Source organism: Euphorbia lathyris, chromosome 6 (assembly GCF_963576675.1).
Source record: "Euphorbia lathyris chromosome 6, ddEupLath1.1, whole genome shotgun sequence".
Lineage (NCBI taxonomy): Eukaryota > Viridiplantae > Streptophyta > Magnoliopsida > Malpighiales > Euphorbiaceae > Euphorbia > Euphorbia lathyris.
Window position 1 is genome coordinate 29,286,409 of NC_088915.1, and position 16,986 is coordinate 29,303,394.

Genomic DNA, 16,986 nt, shown 5'->3' on the forward strand with positions numbered 1-16,986 from the left:
CCGTAATGGGTTTTCTCATGGAACATCTGTAGAATGCAAAATTTGATCATATTTAAAGGCTAGAGTTTCACATAAGCTTTTTGCCATGACTTGGCAATTATAAAAAACATCATCGCAACAAATGCACGAGAAATTATGTAATACAAGCTAAAGGAATTAATGAATAACAAGTCAAAATGAAGTGAACCAGGTAGTTTAAAGATGTGCCCATGGACTGCTCATACAATCTGTCAACGGCTAAAACTGTGTATCATTATCTATACATCTCTTAACTTTAAAATTTAATCTGTGTGCCATTTATGTGTACTGGTCCTTGAAATACAAACTGAACATGCCTTTTCACTTCGGTTGAATCAGATTGCCAAATTTTCAAATTTCTGAACAATTACTGGATCCCCCTTCTTGTAGCCTTTTGCCTGCAGTTCCTCAAACTCTTGCTTCACCGCAATATGAGAAACGGTTTGTTTGTCCACAGTACCAAGTCAACAGGCTGCACCTAATTTTCGATTTATACCATGATCTTGATTATCAGATGCTATGCTTGGCACAAATATAAACCTGATGTGTTCAACATCTTCCAAGGAAACTGCTATCTCTGCCAGGAATTTAGATTTACCTCAATGATAGGAAGAGCGTAACACAAACTGTGTGTCTTGTCTGTAACCAAGTGCATTGAAGCTTATGAGCAAAGTATAAATTGTTCAATGTCTTGCGCCATAGCTCTTCATCTAATCCAACATTAAGTTGTAGCCTAGGTATAAATATGAGTAGTTATTAGCAGGTGTGACTGACATCCAGCATATCCAATTCTGAGAAGAAAAAGACTATGAAGCATGTTTCTGGAATTGAAAACCAGTTTTAGACTTGTCAGTATCAATAACATCCTTCTTTGCAGCTGAATTAGCTGCTGCCCGTTCTTTCAAAGCTTCCTTTTCCAACCTTTTCTTTTCAGCCTCGGCCTGTCTTTCATTCTCATCTCGTGCCTTTTTGAACATCTTTACAAAAAGGACCAAGATCTGAGTCACTGCAAAGTGAAGGCACAAGAAAAATATATGAATGAGCTTAAAATATTCAGATTACGATAAGTTGAAAATATTATTGTATCTCTTCCTTAAGACCAATCTAATGTCAGCGTAACAGAAACATTAAACAACACAAAGAACAGAGATCCTTTGGAATTTATCACTTTCATCTTGTTTCAAGAAAATTTCAACCTAAAGCAACATAATAAGAAAACCATTACATAATCATGACCTTTGGATTTAGAATTTGAAACATCAAAGCTAATAGAAATTCTAAATCCCTATAATGACTAGCAATTGATCACCTGATTTTGGCATAGGCTTTTATATTTGAAAAAAAAAACAGTAATAAAAAAACTTTACATCAAGGAGATGATCAAAATAATCAACCCTGTTAAAATAGAATGGACATTGTTTAAAAAAAATAGAATGGTTATTAGAGCCCAAAATTAGGTAAATCTAGCGAAATGACAGAAAAGGAGCATTTTGTTATGAGACCTTGCTCAAAAGGACAGCGTGCTGGATCCTCTCCGAAGTATTGGGACAATGAGTCCGCATTTCGACCCTGAAAGATAAGCACCAACACTTGAAAACTAAAAGCAGCACTTAAAGCAAATAGTTGAGCTGCTAAATAAAGGCAAAAAACATCGTGAGGCCATTATTTGGTTCATTAAGCTCTTGATCTTTTATTTGGATACATTAAGCCTCTGATCTTTTTTTTTTTTTTTTTTTTGTCACATTAAGCCCCAGATGACCCAAAAAGTCAGCTTTGAGCATAAAACTCAATTAACAGAGTGTTATTCATTTCACCTGTAACAGGGATCGGGCTAACTGTTGGATTCTAATCAAGGTAAGCCCAAAGTGTGGAGAGTGTTTACACAAGGAGGGGCAAGGGAAATACAGGGCATATTGGTAAGTAGTAAGAGTTAGTTATTTTGGGATTGATGAGCTATAAAGAGAATAGGAGGTATAAGAGTGTGTCAGAGGATTCTTTTGGGTATTGAGAATATTGTTATTGTTGTTTGGCTGCTTGTGTAGAGGCTCTACCTTTCTGGTGGAGAGGGCGATTGAGGTTACTCAATTCATTTATCTTTCTTAGGGTAAATTTCATGAATGGTGTACAACCTTTACCCCATTTCACACTTTGGTGTACAACTTTTAATTTGTCTCACTAATATATACGACCTTATGGATGACCTCACATTATGGTATATAGCAGGTAAAAATGACCGGTTTGACCAGTCAAAAACTTAAAAATTGACTCAATACATATGCAATTACTAAACTACCATCATTTGGGTTTTCTTACTAAAATTATCTTTCTATCTCTTAAATCTTTTCCATAAATCCATCATTTCTCTCTCTAAATCCACCGTTTACTAAAATTCTTCCAAAAAGATAGAATCCTAACAACAAATTTGCTGCCCAAGCAAGTGTCAAATTTCTCATTCTCAAGTTTCCTGGTGAATTAATTGATAATGAAAATGATCAAGAAGCAGTAAAAGACTTCTTCAGTAAAACGACTACTGTTGGGTTGATTAATAGGGAGGCCTTCAAATTCATCTTCATCCCAGTATTCAAAGGTGGTTGCTGATGGTGGAGATAAGGGTTTTGAGAGATCCGGTTCGACGTCTTCTGAAATGGGATCTAATTGAGAAATTTATTGATATTTCGCTTTTACCTCTTCTGGTTCCTTGAATCACTGAGCGGGTGAATTAGCTACTTATTTTGTTATTATGTTGAAGCTTATCTTATTTGCCCCATCAATTTCTGGAGTTGGATTTTTCTGATTCGAGGGAAACGACCAGAAGCCCATGAGGTTTATGGGTTTCTGCTGGTATAATTTTAGAAAGCAGCCTTGAGTTTGGTTCTGTGCAAGTACAGAAATTACTGAGACTTATATGCATAATTAAGGAGGAACACGTTAAAAATGGCATCATTTATGTATATTGGATAATAAATTTTCTTTGGCTCAAATGCTTGTCAATTTGGGATCAATTTTTAATTTCTCGACTAGTTGATGTCTTCTTCTATTATGCCTTTTAAATTGAAGTACTATCTAAACTTGCAGCAATTAATGGAGACATGTGAACAAAGGTTTTTTTTCTTCCACTTTAGCTGGTAAATGACAAAACCTAGCTTATGAATGTCACACTGAACTCATTTGGCAGAAAGAATGTTTAGCTTTAAACCTCAACGTGAAAACTCATTAATCTCGTCATAATAGAAGAGAGAGAAAGAGGTTAGAGGAAGGAGTTAGAGAGAGAAATTTGAAGAGAGAGAAAGAAACAATGGAAGAAGATGATGAAGAGATGGAAGGATAGGAGTATAGTAGTAATTTTATATTAGTTGGTCAAATTTTGACTTTTTGACCGGTCAACCTGCTGATGTGGCGCGTTGACTTCGTGTTGACCGGTCATTTTTACCTACTGTACACCAAATTGGGAGGTCAGCTATAAGTTCGTACATATTAGTGAGACATATTGAAGGTTGTACACCAAAGTGTGAAACAAGGCAAAAGTTATACACCATTGATGAAATTTACCCATCTTTCTTCCTATGATTATTCTATTTGTCTTCTACGACCCAATGATAATATACTGATTGGGGCTGTAGAAAAAAGTTATTGGAACTAATCCAATTCCTGAGCACATTACTTAGCAATGAACTGTCTTGCTAGCCTTACCCTATAAAGTCAAGGATTTAAAAACACCTTTATTCTTTTTCGTCATCAATAGTAAAGTTAGAACTACCAAGCTCTCTCCTTATCACCGACTTCTGCGTTCAAAATATGTATTTTTAACAGTTTGAAAGCAGTTTTTGATATGTAATGTGACTGTATTTCAAACTGTAAAAATATAATTTCAAACACAAATGAAATGAATAACGTTTTTTTAACTGATTAGATGTTCACAACTAACTAATTCGACAAGCAAGGGCTTAATGCGAGCAAATATAAATGATTAGGGGCTTAATGTGTCCAAATAAAAGATCAAGTACTTAATGAACCGAAAAATGAAAGTTCAGGGGCCTCAATATGCTTTTTCCCTTAAATAAAAGCTAGAAGGCATAGAGCACTAACCACTTCAGAATACAAGGTGGTAAGCGACCTTACATCAGCTTCAGCAGTATCAAGGAAGATCTTCAAAACCTTTAAACAAGGAAAATTTATTTTCACTCAGTATAATTTTGCTCAAAGGTATGCTTAAATCACTTACTAAGCCAATCATCACACTACCATCCAAATTAGACAAGAAATAATTTTGTTGCACTAAAATTTTGTATTAGAGCTTAAGATCCAGCAATTTTGATGTTATAGCATTTCCAACACTGCAAATTGGCCGAAGTGAGTCCTAAAGTTAAACCTCTTAGTCAACACTTTGGAACTGTAAAGAAGCAATATAAGCATAACAGCTATTAAAAAAAAGTAATTATAAATCCTCATTATTCCTCACCTTCTGGAAGCCTGCAGATATAGAACCATCATTTGATGAAGCAGCGAGTTCTTGCTCCACCTTTTCAAGACCTTTACTCACAGCTTGCATTTCTTCTGCCAATGCTTTTAGTTGAATCTAGCAATTTGAAGACGACGAAAGGAGAATGAAAAGGAGCATCTTAGAAGACAGGGTATTGGAAAGTTGAACAAGTACTGAGGAGAAAAGCCAATACAAGCACCTTATGAAGTATACCTTTGAGGCAGCTTCTAAATGAACAAGGTCCTTATCAAAATCTAGCAACTCCGGCATTTTCTCAGCTAGGATCTACAAAAAGAGAATAGGACAATTAAAATTTACATGGAAGTCCCATGATCCTGGCAAAGAGACATCACAGAAACTTGACAGGAAAATTAGTAATCTAAAACAAATAGGGTACTGTATATCAATTGCAGCAAAGCTGAATGAATGTCCTTTTTCTGTTGTCTGTGATAAAACTCACTTAGGAATTGACAAATACTGCAGAAAGCAGTGTCGAGATAATGTGCTATATTATTGCAGAAAACTGCAAAACTGGAATAGATAGTAACCCATTTTTGAAGTTCTACAGCTAATTCAAATCCAGAAAATTCTTTGATCGCCTATTTTGCAATGCACATTAAGGAAAAACTAACTGACCAGCAATTAATAGTCAGAACAACAAGTCCATAATAATTAAAAGCGCGACATATATCTATTCGCATCCAGATTTTAATTGTTGCGCTACACAAACTGCTGAAAATGACTTGGAGCTAGAGAAAAACCAGTCATGCCTAGTTTAATCAATTAGATGCTCATTGGTTAGCCTGTTAGGAAATGTGCTTTAGTCTCCACATTTTCTGGAACAGGGATCTTTTAAGGAACTGCTTTTCATCATTAAGGTTTTATTTTTGAACTAAGAACTTTAGGAAGATACTAAATTACTAATTCCTCTGTATGTTTCCCTTAAGAACACAAATCCTTATAAAATTTGGATAAGTGTGAGTCGAGTAACCAGTCTAGGATTAATTTAAGTCTACACACACTAATTTCCATATTGCATTTTTAATTTAGTTTGCAATCAATTAATATATTTCCAGCAGTTACTGTTTTTTATTCCTGTGATACAAATTCTCCCTTTAGATGCCATTTCTACTAGACCCTCAGTTGTGACTACTACTAAGAAATTCCAGGTCTGCTGCTTAGGACAATCACCAACCTAAAAGAAACACCTGCAGTCTGTACATAAATTACCCAGAATAGCCCTTATCATCATATGATACTTCTTAAAGCCATTATAGACAACCAAGGCCATTAAATGTTGGTGATAAGTGATTAAAAACCCTAAGTAGCAGCATTTTTCATCTGGAATACCCCCATGAAGTAATTCACTAAGTTTCAGTTTTTATAAGAAAGTTAATACAGAGCAACTAATGCCAGTCCCAGGGAGCTCAGACAATGAACTTGGAAATCAATCAATATCAGAATCATTCCATCTATAAGTTGCTCTAGTGAGCAGGTAGAGAAATTAAGCAAAAACCAACAGAACATAACATGCATTCCAGTAAAAAAAACACTGAAAGCACTACCTGCAGCTAAATTCATGGAATACAAAAATAAAAAGACTTGAAGAAAGAAAGAGAACACATGTATGATGCAAGTAATATACAAGAGGAATTAAGCAAATATCTAGGAGAAGTTGAGAGCTGGCTTCATTTATTTCATTCAATCGCTTATTTGTAGAAATATTTGTTAAGTAAAATGTTTTGTGACTTAGAAGATGACGATTTCAGTTGTTTGGTAAGAATACTGAAAATCAGACAGAAAAATACTATCTATAGAGTGCACCAAAAAATAGGAATCCTTTTTAATTATTAAAGCTATTAACACTTGCTCTCAAGAAAAAAAGTCATATCTATCAACTTATAGTTGAAAGCAAAATAACATACTGTTTAACTGCAGTGGATTGAGCAGTTGCTGGTGACCAATGGTAAGCTGCCAGCAGAGATCAATAAACTAATGGGTATGTGCAAATGTCATTACAAGGGATTTTATAATATGAGATGTAACTTTCAAATAAGTCAACAAAAAAGGCTCTTTAGCATGTAAAAATGCTAATGGCTACATTAAGTTCGCCTCCAACTACCAATAACAAATATTAACTACTCACTGCTAATCATTACACCAAAAAGGCTCTTAGCATGTAGAGTCAAATGTCTACCCTCAACCCTAGATAGCACACAACAAGCCTAAGGAGCAGTGTCACCATAAACTAACTTAGCAATAGCAAAGTTATAAAGTTTTACAAATGACTATGAACTAATGGCTGCAAAACGTTGGCCACCAACTACCAACCTCTACTGCTTAAAACCACACCCGAAAGGCTCTTCAATAAAGAGATTAGCGATACATAGTAGTTTCACCAGAAATAATTTTGACAAGTTTTTACACCAAAACAGGATACTCAAAATCTATTACATACTGTATGTAAAAGCAAAAAATTCATGTTCTCAACCACAATCTTATTTGTTGACAATGCAAGTCCAGGATTCAAACTTTAAAGTATAAGCAATAACCACCTTGCATAAATAGTGCATTAGAGTCATTTTGTTGTTTCTTGCACGAGTGTCGGATAACTTAAGAAGGCTGTCCAATTTGAATCCAACAGCAGATCCTGTAGCAGTAAGGTGGCATGATTAACGAAGAAGCATAAAGGAACGGAAATTTAAGAAAATGAATAGAACTTGAACATGGCACCTCTTGCAGTGCCCTGATTCAAAGCATTTCCTAAGGTCAGAATTGTTTGCATTATCTGACGTAATTTTGCTGATTCTTTTACCTGAAAATATGCATGGTATTCAATGTGCAAAACAAATCGGGTTTTAATATGTCAAAATATCCTTTATTTTTATGGTACCTCTCTGGTAGCTTGATTAATAGTATCGAGATTACATTTTAATTCATCCACCTGACAGCACAAGCCATAAAACAGGTTGATATTTATCCCATGTAATTGGATTGAGAATTGAATACATTTAAAATCTAAAATATACCTGACTAGTAAAGGTGATTTTGAAGGCAAACACTCGAAGCTTGGCTTCTACTCGTGGAACTTTCATCAGCTCCATGAAAAACTAGACAGATGAATTGTACATCAGCAATCAAATTGTTGGTTTTTAAGAATTCTAAATGTTAGATTGCAGCTAACCTGTTCGCACTTTCCCAGCATTTGCTTGTCACCTGTATAATTCTGCAGATTGTAATATAAAATAGTAAGAAACAACAAACAGTACAATTCCTATGTAATGTGAAGGTGACTACTGGCTAGAAACTATCAGTTGTCCATATTTCTTCCATAAACCAAGGACATGCTTAATTTCAGTTTGTCAATGCTTTTTGTTGGCAAGGGATCATCTTTGTGAATAGAAAATTACAGGCTTTCATTGCAATAGCAAAGATGTTCAATCTTGTACAAAATGATTTCACAGATTAACTCTTTGGATACATCGGCAGCTAATATGCTGGCTTTTCATCTCAGCTCAGACACACCTAGAAAAGGCAACTAGTGTACTTTGCATTTCCCACCCACATTGGGGAAGAGATAAAAGAAAATCTGTTTCCAGAAACGGTATAAGTGAGAACTAACTAGTAAATTAATAGCAAGAACATAATAGCGTCTGCTCCAAGAAAGAACACAACAGACGTGAAATCCCTGAAATGTTAAAAGACTATAGAAATTGATTGGAAACAAAAATCAGCCAAAATGTTTGGGCAGGAAGATATTGCATAAGCCACATTCAAGCATAATCTACAGATAGCAGGCACTTTATGCCTATCACAAGCATAAAAGACTTATTACCTTCAGCATCTCCATTTCTTCCTTGGTGGGAGAGAATTTGATGAGATTCTCAACCTGGTCAATGTCTAAAGCTACGGAATCCAAAGCAAGAACTGCACTCTGGAAATAAATATATTAAATGAATACATAGATCATAGATTCATAGTTAAAACTGGAAAATAGACAAAGGATTAAGTTCCAAAGAAAATCTGAAGTTTCCTCCGACATACCATTTTTCCCAATAGTTTATTATTATTATGCATGAAAATAATAACATTTCTATGGCACTAAAGTGTTCCATATTATGATAATTCGAGGGCTAAAAACACAACAGTTTTAAAATTCAAGGACTAAAATGCACTCCAATTTTAAATGTTAAATTAAAGTAAGATGAAAATATTATGTGGAAAGAGCAACTCTTAGTCAGTTCTGCAAAAGCCACCACTAACCAAGAAACTAGCAAAATGAAAGAGTCATTAAGAGCCTCCTCCACTCTTTTTTCTCCTTCACAGTAACTCTAATGTCCTTCCTAAACAGCGACAAGTATTTCTTACTAGAGCGTTGAGTTTAACCAAAATAAGAAACCGCCTCATGCTTATCCTCCTTTTGCACTCCTAAAATACTGAGTTCATCATCAAAACCAACAAGTAAAGTTTGGCTGACTACCATGACTAGCTTCCACCTCTTTTTTCACTGCATTGATTCTTAACCTCAAAAGTAAACCCGTAGAAACTAAACACTTCAAGAAAAACTAAACAAGTAACGACCATTTATGATAAAACTTCCGCAAACTTCAGCGATGATCAACGAGATCATTTTTAAAAGGGTGTCTTATTTTGTTATTTGATCATATTAGGGTCCGGAAGAATATGACCCATAATAGTGAAGTTTGATTGAATAGGGAGGAGAGCTTGAGGTAACAAAAAAATTTCATAACTTATGTCCTATACCTGGGTGTGGACTTCCAAAAACCAGAGCAAAATCAACATAGGATATTGAGACCCAAAAATATTTGATTGAAACCTGGAGAATATTTTACATGTTTAATTGCTAAATGTATGATCTTTGAGGCGTTAGCTTTCCCTTTAAGGAAACTTTATTCAATCATCTTTCAAATGTCTCAAACCACCAGAGACCGAGACACAACTCATACCTGAGTAAAACATAAACCTTTTGGAGGGTAAGAGTTATTTGAATGGTATGACAAGATGCAAAAAAGTAGCATGCAGAACACATAACCGGAAGTCCCTTTAGATAAAAGATGGTCAGCTTAAAGACAATTTATATCCTCAAGATACACATCAGCTTTAAGATTGAACATTATAAGATTTCCAAATCACTTCAGGTAATATGAGACTTACAATCATGTCAGGCAAAGGTACTTTTATTTTTGTCAGCATTATTTCACAATTATATGCTCTACGCAAATCCACCTGTCAAGAGAAACATAATCAAGAACTTGTGTCAAATAGAAGAACAGGGGCATACTTCTACAACAGAAAGAAAAATAAATTTCCTTTTCAATGTCACTTTATAGACAATGTTTATATATGCAAGCAGAAAAAATATCAGTACTATCCAGACATGAGCAACAACGCGTTTGAGTAAAAAATGAAAAGAACAAAACAACTTTATCCAACCGTTGCACTTTGACAATTAGTTACCAATACTGACCTTCAAAATTCACTACCAATGTGTTATGATTAAATACAATTCTACTATGTCTATATCCAAGATATTCTTAGGAATAACGTCATAAAACTGCCCATGTTAATGTAAAAAAGAAAAAAAAAAAGTCAAGATTCTCTTTGAGGCTCACTAGGTCATACAATGACTAATTTCTTCATTAGAAAGGAATCACAAATAAAGTTAAGATCGCAAAATGAACTGATTAACATTTTATGGAAGGAAAATGATCGCTGAAGCTCCGGTCAGAAAACTGATAGTCCTTTATTTCAATTTTTCATTTATAAAAAATCTTTGGTTCCTTAAGGACATTGATAAGCAAGATTTTATGTTTTACCACCCATGGAATTTCCCCCATTTTTGCTATTCTTTCCTATGTCATTGACGAAACAGAAGCCCCAAAACGCCACCACACATTGGTAGCATAGTTTTAAAGGCGCGCCTCGGGAACGCTTGACCCTATGCTCAGGGCTTAGGGCCTCAGCAGCAGAGAGGCGGGCAATGTTCAACGGCCGCACGCCTGGGGTGCGCCTCATGGAGTCTGTCGCCTTGTCTGAGGCGCGCATAGGCACAGGTATAGGATGTTTTAGGGTTTTGAATTACAATAAGATGTTCTAATCTCAAAAGCATGCTATCTTTATGATCAAGGACTGAGATTAAATTGGAAAGAGGAAAAAAAATAAAAAATACAAGGAAAGAAGATGAAGTTATGAACGTAAAGAGAATAAGAAATAAATAAATAGAAAAAGGAAAGAACGTCAATTAGAATAAGAAAGAAATAAATAGAAAAAGGAAATAACATCAATTAGAATAAGAAAGAAAGAAATAGAAAAATGAAATAACATCAATTAGAATAATAAAGAAAGACACAGAAAACGGAAAGAACGTCTCAATTAGAATAAGAAAGAAATAAACAGAAAAAAGGAAAGAACGTCAATTAGAATAAGAAAGAAACAGAAAAAAGGAAAGAACATCAATTAGAGTAAGAAAGAAAGAAATAGAAAAAGGAAAAAAGATCAGTTAGAATAAGAAATAAATAAATAGCAACCGCAAAGGACAGAAGATTGAGATCTAAATAGATACAAATCATACAATATTGAATATTCCACACTTCCACTGTATTCTTTTTTTTTTGTGTGTGTGTTTGTGAACTGTGAGGAAGCTTGGTTGCAAAACAAAGCTCTTAGATTCAAAAATTTATTATGAATTATACTAATGAAAAAGTTAATAGGTATTTTGAAATTTATTTCATGCATTTTATAACTAAGATTGTTGTTATTTGACTCTTTGTTGTATTTTAGAAATGTTAATTGTTGTCATTTATATTATATATATATATATATATATATACACACACACATATATATACATATATATATTTCAGTGTGCCTTGTGCCTGTGCCTTGGCGCCTTAAATAACTATGATTGGTAGGGATGGAAGCTAACAGAGTATTTTGGGTACCCTCGTAATCCACCTTATTTAAGTAGAATTCAGGCCAAAATGATAGGATTTGCAACAGATACAAGCAGAGAAACTAATACCCGTGAAAGGTTCATTTAAGATTTAGGTTTCGACCCATAAATATCTGCTACCGGGACCTTATTATTATACATAAATACTAATTTTCATATTTTATTATTTTGATAAAAAAAAAAAAAAAGGGCGGCCCGGTCGCATTACGCGTCCCCGCTGAGCGAGGGTCCGGGTAGGGGTCCCACCACAAGGGTGTATTGGGGGCAAGCCTTCCCTTGCCAATTTAATTGGCAAGAGGCCGCTCCTAAGACTCGAACCCGTGACCTCAGGTCACACGGCAACAACGTTTTACCGTTGCGCCAAGGCTCGCCCTCATTTTATTATTTTGATAAATGAAAAATATTTCATTTAATTCAAATATTATTAATGAAATTAATAAATATATTACCAAAATATGATATGTTACTAAACTAATCTATTTGATATTTATACAGGTTAGTATAGTATATGCAGAGAGTTAACTGAATTTGGGATGTGTACAAGTAATGAAGTATAATCTTAAACAAGTTCAAGACGAGTATAGATAACGAAATAGCTTCATAATTAAGACAGAGCATTCGATCTTCAGTTTTGTTTGGATATTTGTTCCACGGTTCTTATAAAACTCTTTTCTCTTCATTTTCAACGTGCAATAAAGTTCTAATAGATTTCTCAGTTTTCTTTTACTGCTTCAGAAGACCACAATTCCACAACACCATAGTCATTATATTTTATATTATCCAGAAAAACAATCGAATCCCGTTAGAATGTGATTGAACTTCACCTAGATTTCTAAGCATTTGAACAGAAAAAATCATAAATGCAATCAACAAATAAATAAACTGACCAAAACCTTACCAATTGCACTTTTTCAGGTTTGCTAATAGAAGAACCACGTCGACCACCCACTTTATTACTGCCACTCCCATCTGCAGCAGAAGCAGCTGAGAACAAACTTTCAAGTTCTGAAATATCAATTTCAGGGGCCCTGACAGAAACCTTCATTAGGCCATATAAAAAAAAATGAAGCCCTTCTCTCTCCCCAACCAACAAGGAAAATGAAGGGCAAATTAATAAGTAGATTACATATTATAACAAACTTGAGAAAAAATATATAAATAAAATGACTACAGTAAAATATGCACACACCTTGACTCATTTTCCTGCTTAGGTGAATCTGCCCACAAACTCCCTTGCATTGCTCGAGTAACTTTTACCCAATGTAAGGGCTTTAACGAACTTTTCTTAGGGGCATTACCAATCCCACCAGTACTCCGGTCCCTTGCATGATTACTTGGCCCTGAAGCGGATTTACCTCTTCCAATTGATGGAAGAGGCGGTGGAGGCACATTAGAATTCTTTGGTACAGGAGGAGGAGGCGGGCCAGGCACAGTACCACGAGCTGTTGGTGGAGGGGGAGCAATAGGTGCATTGGGTACTGGCGGTGGGGATGGTGTAACTGAATTAGGGCGCGCAGGTCTTGAAGGGGGGGGAGGAGGGGGAGGCGCCCTCACTGCATTACCAGTATTTCGGTCCGAAGGAGGTGGAGGTGGAGGAGGTGGCAGCACTGAACTAGGGGGCTTAGGTCCTAAAGGAGGAGGGGGTGGGGGAGGGGGACTCAATGCATTACTAGGATTACAGTTTGAAGGAAGTGGCGGGGGTGGGGGAGGGGGAGGGGAAGGTACCCTCAGGGAATTACTGGTGTTTCTGTCCAAAGGAGGTGGAGGTGGAGGAGCTGGTGCCTCATGAAGAGAATTATTTGTAGATTTTGAACTCGTAGACAGTGTCTTAGATGACATAAACGGAGGCAATGGTGGTGGTGGTGGAGGTGGTGCCATACATGGTTGCTTGGATGTGGAATTAAGAGGGAGAGAAGGTGGACCTAGTGGTGTTTGAGGCAATGGAGCACTTTTACTAGAAACAACAGGAGATGGACAGGGATCTTTACTGGAGAAGTAAGGTGGAATTGGAGGAGGTGGCGGTGGAGGTGATGCTGAAAAAGTTGGTGTATTAAAGTTAGGAGGCAAGGGTGGACAAGGAGGTGGAGGACCATTTTTAGTAGCGAGAGATGGAATTGTCAAAGTATCTATGTGGGAAATACTAGGAATAGAAGGCGGTGGAGATGGTCTACTAGTGCTGCTAGGGAGACCAAGTGATGATGGTGGTGACGGAGGAGGAGACGGGGACGTTGACAAAGAAACTTGATTAACATTAGATGAAAAAAGTGGTGGGGGTAGGGATGGGTGGGCAATAGGTTCTGGAAGCTGACTTTGAGAGGCTTGAGAAGCTGGAGGTCCTTCATTTGGGATTAATAGTTGTTGATGAAAGGAGGATAGAGTAGTCTCAGTTGAAACTTGAATATCAGAATCAAGAATACCATCGCTTTCAATAGGTAAAAGAACTGAATCAACAGAAGTTCTGGGAAGCAGATCAAATGCTTCATCAGAACTATCTGCAGTGCTAGACGCATTATATTCTTCTTCAGAGTCAATTGGTGATACATATGAACTGGCTTTACTTTGGAATCTTGACAGATCTCTAGCATCACTTATTACAGAAAGTTGTTTAAACAGCCACAAGGCAGCATCATCATTGTGGTCACCCCACTCAAGTCCACTGAAAAGTTCTTGAACCCTAGAAAAAGCTTCCATCGGCAATCCACCTTTCTCCTCACCATTTAAAATTGTTGTTGGAGCTTTTCGTGGGGACATACTCTCCATCTCCCCAAATAAAATCTGAATTTCAAAGTTTTATTAAGTAAGACGGATAAAAATCTATGAAAAGGAAGGGGAAAAAATAATGAATTTACCTCAGTTCGGAAGCCTTTTGGATAGCGGTCTTTTGAGTCCCAAAGAATGTCCAAGTTCTCAGAGTTGAGCATCAATATGTTAGATCGAATAAAAGCAGTATTAAACATTACACGAAACATCATAACCTCCCTTTCTGGATCCAAGTCCTGATGTACACACTCCAACACAACATCTCCTTGCACCAAACACTGAATGTCAATCTTAATGACATCGCAGTCTGCCTGCAAATGCAGAATTGTACTGTTCAAATTGCCCAATTGAAGAAAAAAGGAAATGAAGTCAACATGAAAGGATAAAATAAGAAGCTTCCTACCTGGCGGTAATGTCTAAGGGTAGTCTTCTTTCTCTTGGACATGGAGAATAGCATCTGTGTTGAAAGCCCACCCCTAGAGTGGAGATTCCTACCAAAAATACGGATGACGGGCCTGCAACCTTTTTCAGAATCGAAGCTTGGAATAGCACGAAGAATAACACAATCTAATGAAAGTGCTCTCTCTGGAGGAGGCCACTCTGGTGATATATTTTTTCTGGCTACATATTGAAGGTAACGGAGCTGTGAAGGGAAGGGATTGAGAGGTGACAATAGCTGCAGGAACCCCTTAGGAGCTTCTCGATGCACAATTTCAAGAGTTCTTCGGTCACCACTATGTAACTTATTAAAAATCAAGAAACTAGCTAAAAGGAAAGCCAAAAGTGGCCAACCCCCCCTCTCACAATGGATAAGGATGATATTCTGATGATTCCCAAGGGAAAGCCAACTCTCACAAACACGAAGAAAATGCTGAACCAAAGACACCGGAAGAAGAGGGCAACCCTCATATTGTCGAGGATAATCAATGACAGTGACATCATACTGGCAAAGAATTTCAGCAAACTGACTCCTTTTCTCACCCTCACGAAAATTGAAAGCAAGAAAGGATGAATCAGGAAAATCTTCATGTAACTCGGCCACAATTTCATGCAGATAAATATGGTACATTTCATGAGGCAAAACTTCAGTGGAAAAGCAAGAATCAAAGACTGCCACAATGAATCACACGTGAAACCAAATAAACAGAGAGATTGATCAGTCATTGAGAATCTACTAGTAGCAAAATCTCATACACGAAATAAAAAGGAAAAGGAAAGTTGCGGTTACCATATACTCTGTCAACAAATTCAAGCAATCCATCCGGAGGCCTTTTGTAAAAAAATCTACTAAGGAGAGACATTTCCAAGGAAAATGGGATTTACATGCAGCGATATAGCCTGAATCAAAAATAAATCAATCAATAAATAAAAACTCAATCCAACCAAAATTCACGAGTACTATAATTTGCATCAGTGAGAACGAATTAGTTGGTGCGCACTTGAAAGTTTCTTCGTAATTGAACTTTCTAAACCGCCAAACACTAAGGTCTGTTTGGATGAAGGTTCGAAGTTAATTAAAGGGAGGGAAGGTGATTATTAGAGTAATCTTTGCTTGCTTAAGTTAAGCTAAGGTTATTTAGTTAACTTAAGAATCCCACCAAAATTTAGTGGGACTGAAATTGGGGATATTCTAAGGTTTTCTGACCTTCATTTAACCTCCATTTAGAAAAAACTCAGTTCTATTCAACTCTTTTCCAAACAAGGTTAGCTAAATAAATTCCCTTTAATTAACATTCCCAAACAAGCAGACCCTAACAAGAAACAAACCCAAGCCTGTTCTAGAGTTGAGAAATCGAAAGAAACGGAGAACACGGGAAGAAATATGAAGAAATTAAGCAGCAAACCTGAACAAGAGACGCTAAAGGGGCAGCTCAGCGGCTGGTTCGTAAGCTAGATTGAGAAAGAGATAACAGTGCAGAGAGAAGTGAAGTCCCAATCTTTTCCTTGAAATTTGAAATTTCAATTTGGAAGAAAGAGAAAGGAAAGGAGGGCTTTCCATATTTAACAGATGAAACTGACACTCTCCATAGATAGAAAACGAGATTGGCGGAATGCATTCACTAGACTGTTACTGGGTGTAGGAAATTAGTTTTATGTAAAATTAGTACATCAGTTCCATTTTGTTATTCCAAAATTTAGAAAAAAAAAAGAAAATCTATTTTGGCTTAATGCATATTTAGACGCTTAACTTGGTAAGTTTTATCTATTGTCAACCTGAACTTTTAAAATTGAAAGAATTTGTTTCCTTGATTAATTCTTTTCAAACACTGTTTTTATACAAAAATATTCACACAATCAATGTCTACCATCTAGCTCCCTATTTGACTATGAATGATAACCTTCTTAATTTATTCCAATCACTATAATTACAATATGAAAACAATAAATATAATATATTTTCCTAATACACCCCCTCAATCGAAAGCAAGAGGAGGACATATGTTGAGATTGTTGCGGAAGTCTTCAAAAAGTACCAATGGAAGGCCTTTGGTGAAGATGTCGGCTATTTGATAACGAGAAGGAACATGAAGAACCCGTACATGACCTTTGGCCATCTTTTCACGCACAAAATGGATATCCATTTCAATGTGTTTAGTGTGTTAATGATGCACCGGGTTGCCTGAGAGATAGAGTGCACTAACATTGTCGCAGTAAACCATGGTTGCTTTCAGAATAGGACAATGGAGCTCCAAAAGAAGGTTCATCAGCCAACATGTTTCAAAAACTACATTGGCAACTCCAAGATATTCGGCTT

The 16,986-nt window shown here is 36.2% G+C and overlaps 1 protein-coding gene across 1 annotated transcript; it reads right to left on the bottom strand.

Moving 5' to 3' along the window:
* Positions 1 to 34: 34 nt before the first annotated feature.
* LOC136232984 (formin-like protein 14) lies at positions 35 to 16,286 on the bottom strand. The gene is made up of 18 exons (XM_066022489.1): positions 16,076 to 16,286; positions 15,460 to 15,569; positions 14,635 to 15,341; positions 14,321 to 14,542; positions 12,661 to 14,246; positions 12,370 to 12,499; positions 9,674 to 9,745; positions 8,334 to 8,432; positions 7,683 to 7,724; positions 7,528 to 7,608; positions 7,392 to 7,442; positions 7,232 to 7,313; positions 7,054 to 7,148; positions 4,712 to 4,783; positions 4,478 to 4,594; positions 4,105 to 4,173; positions 1,521 to 1,587; positions 35 to 1,024 (listed from the first exon to the last, which is right to left on the bottom strand). The coding sequence occupies exons 2-18, from the start codon at positions 15,530 to 15,532 to the stop codon at positions 825 to 827; spliced, it is 3,765 nt and encodes a 1,254-aa protein (XP_065878561.1). The 5' UTR covers positions 15,533 to 15,569; positions 16,076 to 16,286; the 3' UTR covers positions 35 to 824.
* Between the last annotated feature and the right edge of the window lie 700 nt (positions 16,287 to 16,986).